At 43.8% G+C, this 20,810-nt stretch overlaps 1 protein-coding gene across 2 annotated transcripts in view; it reads left to right on the top strand.

Annotated features, from left to right (window-relative positions):
- LOC117233305 (zwei Ig domain protein zig-8-like) overlaps positions 1-19,065 on the top strand; it is a 58,809-nt gene extending 39,744 nt beyond the window's left edge. For both annotated transcript variants that reach the window (XM_033493467.1, XM_033493466.1), the window contains exons 5-7: positions 13,145-13,272; positions 14,125-14,293; positions 15,643-19,065. In XM_033493467.1, coding sequence (XP_033349358.1) covers positions 13,145-13,272; positions 14,125-14,293; positions 15,643-15,731 — 386 coding nt within the window. In that variant the 3' untranslated portion in view covers positions 15,732-19,065. The remainder of the gene's footprint in view (positions 1-13,144; positions 13,273-14,124; positions 14,294-15,642) is intronic.
- Positions 19,066-20,810: the final 1,745 nt, after the last annotated feature.

Genomic DNA, 20,810 nt, shown 5'->3' with positions numbered 1-20,810 from the left:
TAGCGTTACAGTTCCGATTCTTCCAACTTATAGGAAATCCTATGAAATCGAATCGCGAAAATAAGGTCGATAGAAATTGTAAACTTTCCTCGTTTCCTTGTAACGTTTAAGAAAAGCTCTCTCTCTCTCCCTCGCGAATTTCTAGTCGTAGAAGATACATATTCCGCGAATGGAATCGTAAAGTACAGAAACAAAGTCGAACGAAAAAATAACTATAATCAGTCGCGAAATGGAAACCGTGGATACGAGTTGGATCGAGATAGTCTGCGTAGTTTTAAGAATATTCGTTGCTTCGTATTTGCTGGTAGAAAGAAATAGCTGTATATCGAGGCGGAAGCAGACAACGCCGCTAAGAAGCAAGGAGCGAACGTCGATTTGGTATAACGGGCAGAAACGATGCACGTGGCTCGGTGTATCGTGCAAACTCCGCGTATTTACACGAGGTTCGAAGGTAGAAGCAGAGAGGCGAAGAAAGAAACGGTGGAGAGTCGGATACGTCTTTAGGAAAAGCTGAAAAGGTGTTGGACAAATTGTTCATTCGTGGCAAATCGACGCCAGTTCCCGGTTTCTTTTGCGACGTCTAATAAAGGAACTAGACTAGAACGAATCGAAAAACAATTGCCGAGCTTTCAGCGGCATTCTTGGCACCCGATACCCGTGAAATTGCTGCGACAAATTGAGTCTTTCTGACGACAACAACAACGGCAACATCGACCTTTTCCTCTTGGTATCTGCTCCTTCTAATACTCGTCTCGTCTTTTTCTTTCTCTTTTTCTCTTGCTCGTGCTCGAACCTGGAATGCAAGCCAGTTGCATGGGAAAGAAACGACCCCGTCGCTCGTTTCGTTGTCTCCTTTAAAGCTTCCCTTCTTGACGAAATCGTTTGTTTCGCCGCCGCTTCTCCTCCACTCTACTCTTGCTCGCTCGAAAACCGCGCAATTTATTTATAATTCTTCGAAAAAATTCTCGTCGACTCAAGCAGCAAATCAAAAGTATATTTTGCGCCGGGAAGTTTCGCGGCCGTTCCATCTCTCTGCAAATTGAATTTGCGGAATCGAGTCAAGACATCATTTGCCACGACTTTCTCCTCCGTTTCACCGTCGGCTTTTAATTCCGTGAAACGAACTTCGTTTCTGCTAACACCAACAAAAAAGGAAAGGTATTTAAACATTTTTACCTCGGAGCTCCATTACAGAAATAAAGTTAATTCCTTGAATGTTAACTTAAAACACGTCCGTTGTCATACTTCTTGCTATTCGAAAGTAACAGCTTTACGGGCTTTTACCAACGTATTTCCCCGCTGAAAATTTCTTTTAATTATTCGGTTTACCTTGCGCGGGAATCGTTCTTTAATTCTCCGTGAAAAACATTCGACAAGCACTCCCGGAAAATGTACCGCGCTCTATTCAATACGTTCCCTTTTATTAGCCACCCTCTTTTCCCTTTTTACGGATTCACCGCAAGAAAAGGATCCGTGATCTGTCGAAACGATCACCGTTTACATTTATAGCCTCTTTACGATCGTCCCTTGTGTTACTTTTATCGCACTCGTCGCAATTGCCGCGTCTAAACTACACGGACTTTGCGACAACCGCAGAAAATTATTTGCTGTAAACACCGCAGGCATTACCGATCTTCGCTGTAACGCTGTTTTCGTACATTAATTATCAGCGTTTTATCGGAGATTCCGTTTCTCACCGTTTCCGAAATCTCGATGCATCTTCGCGTTTCGTTAATTTCCTCCTATTTCGTTTTTACCATCGTTCGATGATATTAATAAATCGTGACGATTTATACAGAAAATAGACGAGGAAACCGAAGGTATCGGAGATAAATTTTGTTTGGAAACGTTGTCTGTTTTTGTTCGACCGAAACAGGCCATTTCTCGTGTTTGAAACGTTCCTATAATACGTATTTTATTCATCGTTCCAATTTACCTTGGTTCGCTATAAAAATTCCAACGTTCGCTGAGAGAAGAAACTATTTGCACGAATTTGTTCCTCTTTTGATTGCCTATTTCTGTCGTTTAATTAATTAAAGCACAACGCCGAGAAACTTCGGTTGACGTCAAGCTCGACGAAAGAGGAAGCGAGAGAAACAGAGTCCAGTGCTTTTGAGCGTTTTTAATTTAATGAAATATCATTTCACGTTGGAAAGTCGAGAAAGCAACGAAGGATCTTGGCATTTTCGATGCATACCGGGATCGAACGAGAAATCGCGTTCCGATCGTACGAGTTATAGAATATCGATGACGTCGACGACGGCCAATTCGATCGACCGGCAATTGCGAATTTTTACGTCACTGCGGAGGCCTTTACCTTTCGACCTTCTCAACGCAACGCAAACCAATATCTGCTTTTCGTCGTACATCAATTTCCCTAGCATCGGCTGTTCGGCCAAGTCGTCCTTCGTTCGTGAAACGAGAAGAAAGAGTCGAAAGGAAAGGGCTACTGCCCAACAATTACGACTCGTTACCATAGAAATTTGGCAATGGTAGAAGCGTAACGATATACTGCTATGTATGTTAAATTTATATTTAATACACTTTTCGGAGAAGAAGAGAAGGAAATAAACGGAGTTTTTCCATCGAAGACGAGAAATCTAGAAATTTCATTACTCAGCCGTTTAGTTAACTCGTTTCTGCCTAATATTTTCTGTAAAATGTAAGCTACGATGCTGCAATTGTTTAACTAATGTACCGAAAGTTTAACCCGTTTGTATTTTCACGGCAGTTGCATCGAATATGTAAATGGATCGGATGGATAATTAACAAACGATTACCTCGTCCTCCGTTACGATTTAATCACGATATTCACACCTGGAATACCGCGGTTGAACCACAATAGATAATCATCGAAATGCCGAGCATAGAGACGAGTCTGCGTTTTCCCGTGAATACGCCGAAATCTCCGTCTCCTTTCGCATAAATTAATATCAACGCCTGAAACCGAATAAGACAAACGGGCCAACTGTTTGAAATAACCTGACGCGTGTTCGAGTTGTTAATGTTTTGGAGCGCTCGGTTTGTACTGTGGCAGCCAGCTGTTCGAGTACTCGACTCCATACGCTGAAGATTCTTCGCAAATACAGGTTGAAGAGTCTTGTGCAAATCGGCCGACAGGATTATGAATTGAAATACGAGGGCCACTGGTCTCCGATAAAACTAGATCATGATATTCTCCAGAGGCATGGAGAAATTGCACGTTATACGGCGAATGCGAAAACCTTGTACGATTGATCGATCGTGCACGCTAAATGAATGGAAGACGGCAAGATTTAAGTGAATTAGGGTTGGTTCTCGTGACCTCGACAGAATTAGAAACAATTGCCGATTCTTGGCATCAATCTTATCAACGAATTCATAGAGACGAAGAAGTGGATAAAAATATTCCTAAGCATATATGTATGTGTGTGTGTTTTTCTACCATCTTTAACGAAGTATTGCGATTAAATTGGAATCGGGACGAATCGAAATTTGTGTACGTATCTTTCAGATGTGTACAGCGTTTTCTAAGGAAAAAGGCGTTATACGATTCGAAAACTGCAATAAATTATGCATCTTTGAACAGAGCGTAAAACCTTTTTTACTTCCAGGAGTAGAAACTTTCGAAACTCTCGTATGCGAATAAATAAAGTTAAACGAATGTACCTCTTTTATCATTTTGACGTATCTATATTTTCTGATAGAAAAAAACTTAACGCGGAATAAATATAAGAAAGGGAATAAAACTAATTGGCTTGAATCCTTAAATTTGCAAGTCGAGTTGTTTATATATTCCATTGTGAAAAACATCGAATGAATAATTAATAACGTGATTTCGTTGTTTTTAAAAATCCATTTAAATGTATATTTAATATTTGTAGAACATTTTAATTAAGATATATTATACCAACGTCTCGTTAGTATAATTATTCCCGCATCATTGCGAAGTTTTTGCTTCGTGCGTGTTGACGTTACGATAAAAACTGAGTTGTAAAAACGCACTTTCCATTCATGGGTGCATATTCAGTTTTTCACTTGTACGTTCTTTGTAGCGCAATTTCGCTAATTTGGAATAAAAGGTGAAAGACATACGCTATTTTCAAAGAACATTTCGCGCCTACTGCAGCGGAATTGCAACGAGTATTGGTCGCGAGCTAATCGAAGTCGACGGTCAGTGCTTCGTGCCGTTTTCAGTTTGGCGTCACAGTTAAATTCCGGACACTGTATACAACGTGCCTGTGATTTGTTACCTTCCTTGTTCGCGACATCGTTCGCTGGAAGAGAGAAAAATACGGCGTTCGTGTTCGATCGATTCGGACTCGTTCGTCGAACACTTGCATTTTCGTATCGCGTTACGCCTGCAGTCGAACGAAGCTCTGGTTTATCGAAACGGGAAGACGCAAAGTTTTCAAGAGCTTTTACAGCGACCGTAGCGAGACCTTCTTCGCTCGCTTCGGAGGGAACCGACTCTCTGGTCGAAGGGGTGGCTTTTAAACGCGAAAACCGATTACATAACCCACGGCGCGTATGATTGCGCGCAACAATGCGGGAAAGGGATGGCTCGCATTAGGAATCTGGGGCTTTGATAAAACAGAAGCAAATCGCGACGGATCTCGTGCGCAATTTATTGCTAATACGCGCCACCAAGTGCCGTCATCGTGACGGATTAACGAGGCGCCGCGCCGTTGAAAATGCAAAAAGCTTTAATTTCAATGACTATAGGGTTGGTGTGGCGTACGAGCTGAATAATTACATGGTAGGAAGGGGAGGTCGGATCATCGTGATAACAATACTCGAACCTCGGCGTTACAGCGTGCTATTGTAATTACCTCTCGTGCCTCAAGTGCAACGTGCTATTTTCGTGAAAATACCGGGGCCCTGGCACGCTCTATGCACGATACACCGATATATTCCTCCGGCAACGCCCCACCCTCTTTTTTTTACCGACCACGCTAACTACGGCCTGCCGAGCATCTTCCATTAGTTGAATAATTGCCGGGGTAAAAGTGCTACGATGTGCGAACCTCTGTACTTTTCGGTCGTTACCAAGGACGCGAGTATACATTTTGCGTTGATAACGCGTCACTCCGCAACCTGCGTCCAACTTTTTCCTTGGCTCGCGTACCCACGCATGAAGTACGCTTACGCTTACGTCGTACTTACGTCGTAAGCGGGGCATTTGGCCGATTGTTTGGTCGAACGAGAGTCCGAGTCGCACGGTCCTTTGATATACGATCGTGCCATATTCGAGCAACGAAATCGGGCAAGCTTCTACAAAACTTTAAAAACTGCACTGCGGTAAAATTTTACGAGCTGACGTATCGTTCGAACGAAAGGAGTTTATCAACAACCGCATGAGCGAGTATTTTCTGTGTATGGATTAAACGCATCGGTAAGACGGAACAGTTGGAAGATTTTCGACTTTGTGGATTAAAGTAATTCTTGACGGCCTATAAATTTCGATGGTGTTCGTTTACGAGCTTTGAAAAGGGTCAGTTGGCGTGGCTAAGAGGAACGGCAACGGGAAAAGCTTTTAACGATTGAGGATCAGTCGAGCATATCAGTTACAGTAACGGACTACATCGACGCGGCAGGCACGGGAGTGATACCTACAAAAGCATTGCTTAATCCTGTTTCGATAATCCTCTCACCGGCACGGCGCTGCTACGTTCGACCAAGTATCCCGGCCGACTAAACCACGAGAAATTCCCACCAATTCGAAAGTACCAAGTTTGAAATCAAAAGCGAAATTTAAGTAAATTATCTCGCGTTTCCTAATGTCTCGAACTTGAACGGCCGTAATTCAGCTTTAACTTTGCGCGTTAACCGAAATCAATCCTCTTAGACGATGCGTTCATCTTTCGAGCGAATTAATTGAATTCGAAGGTATCCTTTGTGAATAACGCTTGACGGGCAGGCACAGCGACGCGAACAGAAAATCTGCGAAGTTAACGGAGAAATTTCATTAACAAAAAAAAAAAAAAGCAAACAAACAAACGTGCGTTTATGCTTCGAACTTTGTAAATATTCAAAACGAATGTTTCGTGGAAGATCATAGACTTTGCATCTCGCGCGTGACAAATGGAACGATAAAAGTTTCACGCGCGTGAACCGGACAAGGAAAAACGTTCTGCTTGAGAAATACAGAGAGGAAAGATCAAAATGTTTGGAGGAAGCGAAATCGAAACGACACCGATTGCAAAGAAAGAGAGAAAGAGAGAGAGAGAGAGAGAGGCGCGATCGCGCAAAAGCGATCCGAAAATTGGTTCGAACGAGCACAACTTAAACAGGAGTTGGTTCGAAGGTTCGATTGATCGAATAGAGTGTGCGGAAAGGACGAAATGGCGTTAGGCGGGAAAGGATAAGAGGATGAGGGAAAAGCAGGTTGAAAGGAGACGGTTTGGCGGAGAAGCAGCTCCGATTATTGCGACACGTCTAGCGGCCAAGCAATTTCTGCGAAAGCATCGGTTAATCCGGTTTCGATAATCCTCTCATCGGCACCGGTAGATTCTAGTAGCTGTAGTTTCGGCTGGAAGCAACGAAGGAGGAAGATAAAAGAGAACGAGAGGCACGACACGTTGGCGGTGAGTTAAAGGCGCGGAGACAGAACGATTCGTGTAAAAGACAGAGAGGGAGAGCAGATTAACGAGCTGTGCGGAGGATACGGGTGATATAAAGTTTCGTTAGTTCAATACGGTGGCGAATGATTTGGAATGTTGGCCGTGCGCCAACCTCTTTCCAGTCGGTTTAACTGAAATAAAGGATGTCATATTGAGAATTTGCCGAAAATAATGTTCCGACCGATAGTGATGGCGCGTTATTGTAAGCAGAGACCGGTTCCTGGGGGATCCTGGCCGCCCGGGGAACGTTATTTTGCGGGATTATCGCGAACGATAAAACTGCTCCGTCATCGCGGTCGGGAATAACGATCGGGGTTGTTAGTCGATCGCGGTCGAAAATAACCGCGAGCTTTTACCGGCCCTTCCATTAGGATTGTACTCGCGGTCGAACGAACGGTGTCTCGTGGAAATTTATCGTTCGGCTGTGATTAATCCGTCGCGAAAACATATTACGACCTGCTCGACCAAACCACCGACAAATGCTCGTCCGACTGCATTCCAGGTAAACGGATATTTTCTATTAATCGATCGATCCAGCGGAAATAGCGCGAGTCGCGGAGGAAATTGTTAGGCTCGTTGTCGCGGCAATGCATCCCGTTCTGCCTTTTATTTCGTCGACGACCAGACGAGTATTTTACTTTATTTCGCTTTATTTTATTATATACGCACAGAGTATAATTCGACTACGCTCTAATAAAACCGCGAAGCGATCGTTTCTCTTCTAATCTAGCGCTCGCCAATCTTCTGAAACTTTCCGTCGTATCTTGCTGACGCTTTACATCGACTAACCCTTTCATTACGTAAGACACACTATGTACCAAAGTTGGTTTCACGATTATGGTGCAAGTTGTGCAGGTAAGAAGACTTCTCGAATTTCGAAACGATAATAAACTCTGTAATGCCCTTATCCAACGTTACGAAGCGTACACGGCAATTTGCGCAACAAATAAAACCAATCGGAATTCTCTAAACCGCACAATGCATTCGAAGCGAGTTGTAGCGAGCGGATCTTATTAGAGTACGAATATTTCCACGGCTTTTCGAAAAGTTAGCCGAGTACTTGGAGCGGGCATCTCGGCATTATCATGGTCCTTTGTGCGAATGGCTCTTGTTGAACAGTTCCGTCCAAGTTCCCTTGTGACCACTGCGGAATCGTTGGCTACGGAGTGCCTCGTAACATAGAACGCGCTGGGCTGTCCAGTTTCATGCTTGAGAAGACATTTTGATCGTGCATGCCCATTGAACGTGGCCAACCAGCGCCTTATCTCCCCGTTAATAAGATATTGGCCGCTGAAATATTCACACCTCGTTCGAGTACCGCTTAAACGAAAACAATGTATCCGTTTTACGAACGGAACGGTTCGTTCCTTGATTCTCAAATATCTCTTAATCCCGAAGCGACGAAAAGTTTTTCCAGGCCGTTCACCACCTACGAAATCAAATTTCCATCGAACGCGTTCAAACAGCCGTTGGTAAGAAATTTGCTCGCGCGTTTTCGCGCCGGAATTTCTATCGGAAGTACACGAACTTGCGATTTTGCTACGTCAAATTTAGGGTAAAGCTTTAATTTGTAGAAAGTACGTCGACCCGAGTAGTAGACGGCAAGGGTCGAGATTTCTAAATCGTTAGCTTTCGTTTCGGCTTAGCCGAAAATTTCTCGAAACTTTTTCTCAGTTATCTGTAGCCCGCGAGAAGGCAGCAATTTCGCCAATCTGTAATAAAGCGGTTCGCCTACACTTTCCTCGAAATGGATTCTCCCGACTCGGCGCGATGAGCCATAATCTTGTCTCGCTTAGTCTTATTAAGAATTTTTTCTGCTTACGCTCTCGAAAATAAATTTTTTTTATCGGCTAGTTAATTTGCATGAGTTTATGACAGTTTATGACATAAACTCTGCGATTCGAGCCGACGATGGAGCGCCTTGCGCCAAACGACCAAGCGATTTTCTTGCCACGGGATTTCGAGTTCATCTCGAGGCAATTACCGCGAAATCCAGATCGAAGCACCCCCCCCTCCCCCCGCGTAAAATGGACGGAACGATTTCTCTGCGGACGATGCGATGATCAGAGTTCGGCTCGATTTCCGTGGCCGCAAGCCGTTGCAGGGACGCGCGAAAGCTATCGGTCGGTGGATCCGAACGCAATCAATTTCTATCGGTAATGGCGTGGACGGAAGATTATTATCGGAGAGAGGAGTGTTCGTGTCGGTGATAGAAGGGCAGGGCAGAGTACGTGAGTCGTGTCGTGACACGGAGGATATGGCGCGTAACATATGGGAATCATAGGTTCTGAAACCGTAGGAGCGGCTCGAACGGTTTCGATCGCAATGGTCGCAACGCGATGCAACGCGACGCGACGAAGCGTTGCTAATAATACATGCGTCGCGTCGATCGCACGCTTATCCTACTCAGTTAAGTCATACTCGATACCGCCCCGCCGGTTCTGTGCATGTCCGTCGGGTGAACGACCTCGTAGACCAAGTCCGGCGTTATTGTCCTTCCGAACACCGGTCACGACCTTCAACCGCAATGGAAATCGCTTTGCGACGTTGAACCTTCTGGCTCGCGTGGGACGCGGAGCGCTAGCCTTCGTTATCGATCGCCAACTCTCTTTTCACGTACCGGAATAATTTATCTACGCCTCTGGCTGATGTTCCAGTCTCCAGTCACGTCGTGACTCTGACACGACGGTCTCTCTGTATTTCCAGATGAAACGAGGCTACGTAGCGAATCGAACGATTTCACGCGCGCTTCGCCTTCAGGAATTTTGGCCTCGCCCTTTCGTAGCAGCTTCGTTGATAAATTGCGAGCAAAGTCGTTTTGATCGGTGAAACGATAGCCCTGCACAATTACGAATATCGAGCTTTCTTCGCTCGCTGAAACTCTTAGGCTAACTTCTTCGTTACGACAACGATCTCGATTTCTCACTTTTTACGGACGATGAATTATCACACTCGAGGAAAGAATTGTCTGTTCGTCGTGGCATTCGTTGCTTTCGTCAAAGTTGCCACGCGCGTAAAATTCGCAACGAAAGTTACGTTTCTAATCTCAACGAATTGCGAAGAAACAAAATTCGGAATACGGCATAAAATTAGGCGAAAGGCAAATAGGAAGACAAGCGAGGCGAAAATATCGTTTCTTAAAAAGCGAATAAAACGCTGGAGCGGGAGGTTTTAAAGCCATGGAATCAAGTTGATTAGATCGTCGGGATTTCGGTGTATCAACGTCGAGGAGAATTCTATTCTTGCAGGAGCGTCGATTTACTATCCACTTCCACTTGTTAGCCTTTTTTGCGAGCCACTGGGAGCACCGGTGATTCAATTGCGGCCGAAGTCGCGGTCGAGTTAGGTATCCAGGGCCTCTTCGATTTATTTCCTGTCGTAGCTCCGAGGCCAAATAAACATCGACTGAAGATCGACGGTTTGGGTAGATATTAATTCGTCGAATTGGACGAACTTCGGAGATTCTGGCCAAACCCAGTTACGGAATTATCGGAACAAACGTTCTCCATATTTAAATTTTGTCGTTTTGAACTTGCCTCGAAAGAATATCTATGTTTCGTCGATCGAAGTAAGTCGGAGAAAAAATTTCGGATCGAAAGCCGCCTAAAAAGAGCAAACGTTTGTCGAAACGGACATCTTTCGCGGTAAGCGACATCGGTGACGAACGAATCGATACGCTAACAGGCAGGCCCGTCGAGCTTTCAGCGTAATCGATCGATTTCTTCGCGTACGAACGTCGGTGAATTCCCTACGAGACAGCTACCAAAGAACGGATCGATTATTCCTCAAGGAGCGAATTCTCGAGGTGTCGCTACTGCCACGTAAACTGTCTTCTGTACCGATACTCGCTCCCTTGTTCCTTCGGTCCAGTCAAAGTTCCCGGAGGAGAAGCAATATGCCGTTGAAGGGTCACCGCGATCCTTAACGCTTAAGGCTTCTTCAGAGGAAGCCAAGATCTCTCGCTGATGTCAAATTTCGCTCGAACGATCGCCGGTCGTCCTTGTTCGGATAGCGCGCAACTTATCGGCCGGTTCGATGGTTCTTCGAAGAACGACGAAATCTTTGACGCAGCGACGGTAGCTCGCGCTTAGAAATCTTGGTCGATGCGTTTACCGTTTCTCGAGTCTTTTAATTTAATCCAGGAAAGATTTTTACGTCTTCGAGGAGCGAACAAAGCAATTCCCTCGAGCGTAAGCTGACGCTGTACGAAGCAATTTGCGTCTCGGCCGAATAAGAAGCAACTCTGTTTACAGCGAAAACGTATTTGTTCGAGAATGTACGACCCTCTTAAGGCAGCGTCGTTGAAAATTGAACACGGAAGCGAGAACCAGGGGTTGGTCAGCAAATCATGACTGACCAAAGAGAATTCGAGAAACTCGAGGAATCCCCGTAGCCGTTCTCGCTTCTCTTCCTCCGTCGTGGATGAACCGTCGCACGAATAAACCTGTTATTCCTTGCTGCAAAATGCCACGGGAATAACAAGACCGCACCAGTGAGGCGATTACCACTGTCGATGTTTGTGTACCGTGTACCGTCCTGTCAACGGTCAACCGTCTACCAACGAAATTGCAGTCTCTGGAGCAAAAGTCAACGATCACTCTATCAGGAAAATAGCAAAATCTGAATTCTATTTGCTGCTACGCTCTTCCTAACATGAATATTTTTCGCATCGTTCGAGCGACATAATTCTGGCTGTAGCAGGCTCATCGTTTTCGTGTAACATCGTTTTCCGGTGGATTATTTTACCGCGATAAGTTTTTATCGTTTTATCGTTATACGTAGCAGGTGCAGCGAGAGTTTTACGGAGCTTCCGTAAATTGTTTGCGAGAACGTTGTATCGCAGATATTGCGGTGCATTTAACAGTCGAAGGACACGCTACCGGAGAGGAAGCGAAGGTGCCCGAGTTGGCAGGACGACCCTAAAGTTGGTCAGCAAACCAAGGAAATCCGGAGCTCGAGCTTGTCAGATAATCCAAACTCTACATCGAACGCTCAAGAAACGTACTCCTCCTAGCGCATCCGTAATCTTAGGTCTCTGTGTGACAATTGTACGATGAATTACGGCAACGGACAAACTCGCTAGAAACCTAATGTCAACTGCAGAAACCAACGCGAAATATTCGCAGGAGTAGCAGCAACGAAATATTCCCTACGGCGTGGAGCGGCAGCGGCGGCGACGCCGGCAAAATCCACCTGTTTATTCATAGCCAAGTGCGAAACGTTCGCTGCCGCTGCGAATATTTTAGGTTGGTCTGGGGGCTCCTTAATTCTATTTCAGCTTTGTTTCATATTTCGTCCTCCCTCTTTACGTGCTCGAAATCTACGCGTAACGAGCCACACGGAATAGAATACGTTCCGATAATTTCTCTCGATACGAAAAAAGAAGCAAACTGAGGTGTGCTAATCTAATCTATCGTCGTGGAATACGTGCTGCCGTTACGAATATCTCGCGTTGTTTCTGCGACTCGTTCAAGCAAACGAAGCAAGCAGAAGAGCAAGGAGGATAAAGCAAAACTTATTAACTTAAGATTCCGTAGCGGCTGTCCGAAGGGAAGGTTCGTCCGTTTGATCAAATTTATGTACATCGTAATGCTCGCAGAACACGAGACGTCCCATCAAAACGATTCGATAGACGATACGCTTTTCCGAGTAAGTAGACGCATTCCGAAGTAGGCGGCCTTTCGTTGATTGTACGCGACGCGAATTCCTTCGAAGGGAATTCCGACTTATGTAGAGTCGATCCGATCGGTATTCCCTCGGTCAAGTGCTGCTTTCGAAAAACAGTATCGGATATATCGTATCGAGAGATCTTCGTTCGCCGTTATTGGATTTTATTCGACGGACCAACCTTCTCCCTGTGTCTAACAATAAGATTGAATTTGAGCACTCCAGGGCAAAAACAAGCGTTTCCCTTCAACCGTTTCTTTTTGCTATTTAAGAGAAACATCCAGACCACTATTCTTCGTTAACGTCACTTTACCCGACTTCGATCCTCGTATCGTGTCTGTAAATCTAATAGGATCATCGAGTCATCGAAGGGATTGCCACGCGTAATAATCGAAACATCTATTCACTGGTTACGTGGTATAGTTGGTGGCGTTACTCTCGACAAGTAAGTTCGAAATTTACATTCTACGATATTTTAGACACGGAAGGATCACGAAACATTGTAACCGAGTCTCGCGAGCTTGGTCTCGAGTTGCCGCTGTACGCCTAAAAATATCTTTCATAATTTCTAACGTATCGTGGGAAATCTTGGGAGATGGAGCGATTTGCACTACCGACGATATATTTTAAATATATGGCTAGATATAAAATAAAAGAACGTAAGATCTCTCGCTAAGATTGATCGTATCTCTCAGGTCAATTAATTTTCCTCAGAATTTTTTTCTAATTTCCCTCGCTCGTATATCCTCGTTCATCTTCCCCACCTAACTCTTCTTCATTTCCTTCGTCAAAACTAAACAGATGCCTTTCGGTTTATATGCACGTGCCTATCGGTTTAACCAATAAAACCAATAAAGAGTTCGTTCTGATCGCAGAGCCGGTCACTGAGATCGCCGGAGCTCCAGATCTCTTCATCAACAAGTACAGCACGATAAACCTCACATGCCTGGTCAAATATGCTCCCGAGCCACCGTCCACGATCGTTTGGAGTCACGATCACGAAGTAAGTACTCGCAACGTTTTCCTCTTATGCCCGCCAAAAGCAGAAGACACCGAAGGGTTTTCAAGTTTTCGCGCGCTAACAGAGAACAGCTATTCTCGCGATAAGCAACTAACGTCGTTGTTTGTAACATTAAAGAGGGGTCGAAGGAATACGTGTACATTGTACACGCGGTTCATTGTTATCCTACGATATCGATTATCGCTGCAGTCAATAGCGTTCCTACGAGCCCCGTTATTTACGAAGCCTGCTAACAAGCTCGCGATTGTTCCTGGACAACGATGCGTAGAGGGGCAGCGTGTAAATAAAGACGATTCGAACGTAAATTATTCGTGACTGAGATAAAGCTGCCGTTGATCGAGAATCGAGGCTCGTCGTTCGCTACTAGGAATTTATTAGGAAAAGGCCGTCGTATTTCTCCTCTGCTCTTCGGTCAGCGTATTATAAACGACCGAAAGAACGATAGTCGATCAAAGAGGAATAAACAAACGCGACGGGAGTGGATCGAAACTCGCGTTCTATTTTCGTTTTCAGTTACTTTGCGTAAATCGTTCTTCTGTTTCGTTCGCCAACTTCGTTGAAAATACGAAGAAGAGAAGAGGCTGAGAAACGAAAAGAAGAAAATATGGAAGCGAAAAGTAGGCTCGAGGAGCCGTTTCGTAGGTAGTCGGCATCTCGGCGTAGGCTGGAAACGTGTTTTAAAGGCATTTATTTCGCAACGCATTTCGCCACTCGAAAGAGACACTTCCTGTCACCACTTGTTCCCTCGTCTGCAACGCCAAGTAGCTTTATTCGGTGGTAGTCACGTTACGAGGTGGATAATGCGACGCGCTGTCCGTCTTCTTTGTTTCGCAGGCGATTACCTTCGACACACCGAGGGGTGGTATCAGCTTGGTCACGGAGAGAGGACCCGTGACTTCCAGCCGTTTGCTCATTCAGAGAGCGATCGAGGCAGACGCAGGCCTGTACACCTGTTCGCCGAGTAACACCCATTCCAGCAGCGTGCACATTCACATCGTCAATGGTAAACGAAAACATCGTTCTTTGTTTTAATCGTGCCACTAATTCGATTAAGTGCAATCGTACAAACTCTCGTACAAACAGTACCGACGTTTGGTCGCGCTATATAAAACAATATGTCGTGTCATTTATCAGTTCTCTTATGGTATGTCGTCTTTCCTATTCCGTGGCCATATTCTTCTAGAATTCTTATTATTTTCAACTTTCGACAAAGTCGTTTCGATACGCGCCCAAAACGAAGCGAGTAAGAAGCTACGAGAGGCACTGATCTGGGTAAAAAAAAAGACCGATAATCGTTGATTGGTCCCGAGGCAGCCTCGTGGATTAGTTTCGCATCGTCTGTACGTAACTTTAGAATATAACGCAATGGCCCTCGAATAAGGCCACTCGAAGCCGTTGCCGAACCTAAACCCCGTTGACACATTTATGGTTCTGGTTATTGGCGATACGATATTCTTTGATATTCGTCCACCTCGACACGAGCATCTCCTCTGTAAACAAGTTATCGCCAACAAGTATAACCGTTTGGTACTTTTATTTTATTTATTCATTTATTTATTTATTTTTATTTATTTATTTATTTTGGTACTTTTATAAAGAACGCGAATGTTTCCAATTTCGTTGTACGCTGTTTATTTGAAAGATATTAAAGACGAAGGTAGTCGGTCGAGGTAATTACTCAAATCGTTTGTCGCAACACCACATTACGGAGCTATACGATATTTTCTTTCAATTTTTCCTGCTGTTAGTCGCCGAAATCACTTTACATAACATTAACCCAAATAGCACAGCGACGCCCTAAATTAAATATCTCTGTGTTTTAGTTTTCGAGATGCAGGCCGACGTTGTTACGATAACCCATTATCTTGATTCGTTTTATTCTCGATGGCGGAGGTGTGCGTGCAAAACTGGGTACAAACGAGTTTCGTAAACCGCGTAATCAAAATGAAATCTTCGGTCGCGTACATGCCGGGGTTCTCTCGCGCCACATCGCAGGGAAGGAACCGGGAAACTTGCCGGGAAGAGTTTGTTGCGAACGAGCGCAACGCGTTACAACCAGTTTCAGAAGTTCCCAAAATTTCATTTACGCATCACTCAGACATATTAGAAGACGCTGTTCGCGTACAATTACATTTAATTGCTTAAAGCGAGTGGAGATGTTCGTCTAGCTGAGCGTGGCGTGGCGTCGAGTCGCGTCGAGTCGCGTCGAGTCGCGTCGATCGATCGAAAAGTCGTCTTTTTCTCGAGAACGCGACAGTTTCGCCGTGAATGTTGTTTCCAATGTAATTCATTACGGTTGGCAAAATGGAAACTACCTTTTTACATCGCACCGTAAATTTCGGTTTGTTGCAGAGCATCCAGCGGCAATGCATCACGGCAGCGGCGGCGGAGTGGCTGCGACCTTACTTACCCTCGTTCTACTTCTTTTCATGATCATTTAGCCGGTGCTTGGTTTTCATGGAAGGGTTTAACTGCGGCGTAAATTGCGTGTTAGCGAGCCGCGGCGATCGAGTTCGTCTTCGTTCAAAACGACAAACCGACGTCGACTTCGTCTAACTCGTCTAAGCGTCGTCGTCTGCATTATCGATCGTAAGAACATATTTCCGAATAAGTTACATTCTTCCTTTGTCCCTTGAGAGAACACCTTTATGAAAATACTCGATCTTTTAGTTGTGTTTCTTGTTTCCTAGTTCAACGTTATACCGTAATGTCCAGCGACATGCAACCTAATCTAAGTGATTTCTTTTTGATATTGCGACAAATACTAGCGAATTTTTCCAACTCTCCCTTCTATTCTCTCGCTGTCTTTCTTACGATTTCGCGCGGCAATCATCCTCGACGATTTTCGTACACGTTTAACGCCAGACCGGTACGGATTCGACAGATGAGTTTCCATTGTATCGAGTCTCCTGTCTTTAGTCCGTCTCCTTTAGTCTTTCCATCAAGTAGATACGTCGTACTCGCGGCAGGAAATCTTTCCTGCTTTCTTCGGCGTTAGCTTGAAACGCGTTCGCTCGAATCGGTTGCGCATGTATGTTAAAGAACGTATGGTACGATAATACGTTTCTACGAGTTAAATTGTTCGTAGCACTATAGAAAATCGCCTCGTTCTCAGTTGTTATCGAATCGTTAAAAACATTTTGCGAATCGATTAAATCTCTTTAACGAGCCTCCGCGATGATTTTCTGCGTAATTTTACGATCGAATGGGCAATCGAGTTACGGTAGCGCAACTGCTATCGAGACTGGATATAATTAAAGAAAAAACTCGTTCGAAATGTTGCCACGGCGTCCAATGATAAACTCGCTTCAGTCCCGTGTCGTGGAAACTTTCGTCTTGTTTTCGTCTATACGTTTCTATACGTTTACCTCGAAAAGGATATTGCTGTCCTGGCAAACTTGTTACATACTATTCCTGTCATCGGGAAATACAATCAACGCCAGACGGAAGAGCGTATAGTCTTCCGCGTCTGTCGCGAATAATCGACTTACGAGTGTGAACGAAAATTCATTTAGAAACAGGAACTACTATAAGCATGTTGCATATCAGAGAGAACGTTTTAGGAAAGTTTCGAACGAGACGTTTATAGATCGTCGAAGAATTTACGTAGACCCGATAGAAACGAGAGACTCTAAGGGAATCTAAGAAAGAAGATAGAGATGAAAGGATATTGGAACGTAAGTACATATATATGCGTAAATACGTATCGCGTAAGTGCAACGACGTTTTCGAGATTTTCCGTGTCACGACAGTCGTATCGCGTGAACGTTTTAAATGGTCTTGATTTAGAAACGATGTGATTCGACGTTGTTTTCATTGCCAGATCGTAAATCAGTCCAAGAGCGCGCAAACGCTTTGTCACGCAACTTTTTTCCTTTATTCGCGCGATAAAAGTTTGTTTTCGTGGAATCGCATCGTAGAAATCCACAAATACGTTGCAACGATGCGCGCGCCAGTTTCTTTCGAAGGTATTACGAATATAAAGGCCAGTCATTCCGTCGCAACTCAGCGCACGGACAATTGTGCCAGAAATTTGAATACGAGTTTTATTTCGGAAATAAAAGACTGGATCAGCGGTAGAGGTCGAGTGCACCGATGCGCAGCACTGGTTAAAGAAAGGGAGTGTTGCCAGGAATTAAGAAAAGAAACGCTGAAACAGTTTACCCAAAAGCTCTGCGGGGCTATTCGTACCGACTACTTAATTTTATTCTTTTATAGGGAGAAACCTCTAAACCATTCTCATTAAAGCTTATTTCCGGAATAAAGTTATTACGTACCATTCCCGCGGATATTTTTGTGCGGATGCTCGAATAAAAGCGTGCATACGAAGCGAGCAAATTGCGTTATGGCGGATTAAATTTAGAATTTGTTACATGTTTGTATTGCCTACCGTACACATACATTTGTTTGCGGCAATGGAAATATTCGTTGTATCGATCAGTGTAACTAGCATCGCGTTCGCACAATGTATAATAATCTTTGTTGCTTTTGTGATGTTCTTTTTTGTTATGCCTAAGGGACCACGAGAGTTAAGTAAATATAGATGGTCCAATTATTCTCATCAAGTTAGTGTTTGAAAACGAAAGGCCGGGTGTTTGCGTGAGCAAAAACATCTTCTGGATTACGTATATTACGTACGTAACAAAGAAAACGCGTTTGTTGCCAAGAAATCGTACCAGCGATTCGTCGAGTTCTGTGTAAGCCTACCTCTCTGTGTTATACTTATTATCCCAGAGTGATATCTTTCCTCCTCGAAGTAGGTTTTCGGCGACAAAGATACCCTGTTCGATTTATGGCTATCGTTTATGCGAAATACCCATGAGAATGGGTTAAAATCTTCCGTTTCCTTAGCAGTCTCCCAATAGCGAAAACTCAGAATCCATAGGAGAAAGGCTCACCCTAGTTAGCATGTATTTGCCACATGAACGTAATCTCTGGAGAAGTTTTCGTTCGACGACGAGGAGAAGCGATGCGCGATCGGAAATCTGGGATAATGGGGCTATCTAGTAGAAAAATTGAAATCGCAAAAATCAACGAGACTCCGTTGTTATCGTATGCGGATGTCGTTACGAGCATTAAATCGTTGTAACACAAAAAACGCGACCGTAGTAACACGTTGAAAGGAGGATTATAGAAAATGATCAATTTTTGTATAGCTCAGGCACTAAAAATATTTATAGAACATCGTTCTACCGGTTTTCAAGGAATTATACAAGCACAATTTTTTCCCGGCAACACGATGGAAAAGCTGTAAAGAAAAGGAAGTTGCAGTATGAAACGAACAGGCCGAAAAATTGATAACCGTTAACTTGAAACGATGATAACTTTGTATAGAACGATATGCTATAAAGGAAGAACCGAAAAATCTCCATTTGTATCAGTCGGTAGGACTTGTTGGCAGCAGACGCGTAAAACGGAATGTAAACTTTCGCGTAAAGCGTAAAGGTTTTTGACCGAATCACAGCGAACACGTAAACTTTATCGTATATTTCACGTTATATGTATATTTACTCGTAACGCAGTACCGTTAGTTGTAAGCGTTTTTACGAAGCCGGAAGAGCGACAAGAGTATCTATCTAAACGTATTGTTAGCCGTTAAAACGGATGTTGATCCGACATTTAACGTGGTTAGTCGACGGTTATGATAACTAGCCATTACGTCTTCTTCGTTTAAGAAATTTTTTACAAATGTACATAGTTAAGGACCTCGAACTTTATAGCGACGATTCTTATTCTCTCGTTGTAGCAATTTATTAAATTAAAAAGGAAATCTGATCCGTTCGATGTTATTTCTGAAAACTATTACAACGAATGACAACGTACATACCATATCCAATTCCACGTTTAAAGTCTAGCACGGGGTAATATTCCCTAAACGAGCATCGGATTTTTATTCTTCTAACGCTGAGATTCTTTAGAAATGCATGACATTTAAATCGACGACGATACTTCCTCTCCCTTCCATCTAACGACGAATCGAAAATAAGATAAAATATCTTTGCGAAAAAATTTTCATCGGTCTGAATACGTTCGTGATAAGTTCAGGGTTTTCGTCTTTTGAAAATATTCACACGTTTAAATAAACGCACACGAAATGTATCGGAAAGTTGTTCGGAAAATTTCTTGTGCTTTTTACGGTAGATACATCTTGCTATCGTTGTTATGCAATTGCCGAGGTTACAAGAATGTTATGAATTCTAAATATGAATGCTAAATTCAAAAAGACGTTGCCGTGTTTTCACATGGACGTTAAGTGTACCGATTAAAGAGAAACGTTCGAAATTGATGGATAAAAAATGTCATTGGACGAAACAACGATGTATCTTACGCATCGACGAAGAATAGTCAAACAGTCCGGCAATATATGTGGCAACAAGTTTCCGAATACCCGATTATGTTCCTATTTCGAACGTATAACTAAACGTCTGAAATTTCGACGAATTACGGTCGATGTATTTACATAAAAACTCATCAAAATATCCTTAAATTCCTTTCCCTGGATCGATGGTTGCGACGCGTTGAAAACGAGGGGCTAACGAATTAAACAAAGTTAAATTAAAGCACGGCTGAAGCGAGGCAAAAGGCGAATTACAAAGAGCTAAATTATCGAGAGTTGGCCGGTTTTTACCACAAAACCGTTCAATTATATTTGGTGGAAGAGCCGGTGCGACGTGGAACGGCCGCGAAACAGCCCTTTCATTCCAGAACCCTTTTCTTTTCTCGTTTTAAGTAACCGTCGACGTCACATTTTCAAGGAGTCGTTTTAATTAATCCACCAGCGGACCAACGCTAATTACCCCTCTTTGCAGCGAGACTTTTTCGCGCGTTCTTCGCTTTGTAACATCAACCGGTCACCCTCTTCAATCTTCCGTTAGATTTCACCTGCCGTAGGCGTGCCGCACGACGCCCCCTTTCTTCCTTTTCTCGCGCCATTTTTCTGTTTCCGCTCCGTCCCCTTCCTCCTACTAAGTATACACTTTTTGTTCACGGTTTAATGACGCGAGAAAATACGCCGAGACCGACTCGCTGCAATTCGACGGTTCCTTGATATTCCGCGATCCCTCTTCGATCAAGCAGTTCTTAGCCAGAAAAGATCTGTCCCAAACTAGGACGATATCCGTGCGAAACGAAAGCGTCGCACTCTCATTTGTTTAAAAGCAGCCAGAAAAATTTTGATAATTTACGATTTAAGCGGTAAAAAATTCTACTTTCGCTATCATTCTACTCGCTACTATTCTACGAGAAAGATGTGGAAAGTTTTAATCGACTCGGTCAAAAAGTTTTTATATCTTCTTCCGAAAAAAGAATTTATTATCAACGTTAGAACGCCGTAGATGTACGGGGATTTTTTTATCGAAATTTTCTGCAGTATCGCGTCTCGGTTAGACAATACGAGTTGAGGATAAAGGAACGGACGACATTATCATCTAGTCTACTTAATTATCCTTTCAAGCCGGGATATCAGCTTCATCGTCGGCGTGAAAACGACCGCGAGGAGGATATAATTTTTAATTACTTCT

Source organism: Bombus vosnesenskii, unplaced genomic scaffold (genome assembly GCF_011952255.1).
Source record: "Bombus vosnesenskii isolate JDL3184/JDL3185 unplaced genomic scaffold, Bvos_JDL3184-5_v1.1 scf7180000013295, whole genome shotgun sequence".
In the NCBI taxonomy this organism is placed as follows: domain Eukaryota; kingdom Metazoa; phylum Arthropoda; class Insecta; order Hymenoptera; family Apidae; genus Bombus; species Bombus vosnesenskii.
The sequence above is the reverse complement of the archived record's forward strand: the minus strand, read 5'-3'. Positions and strand labels throughout refer to the sequence as shown.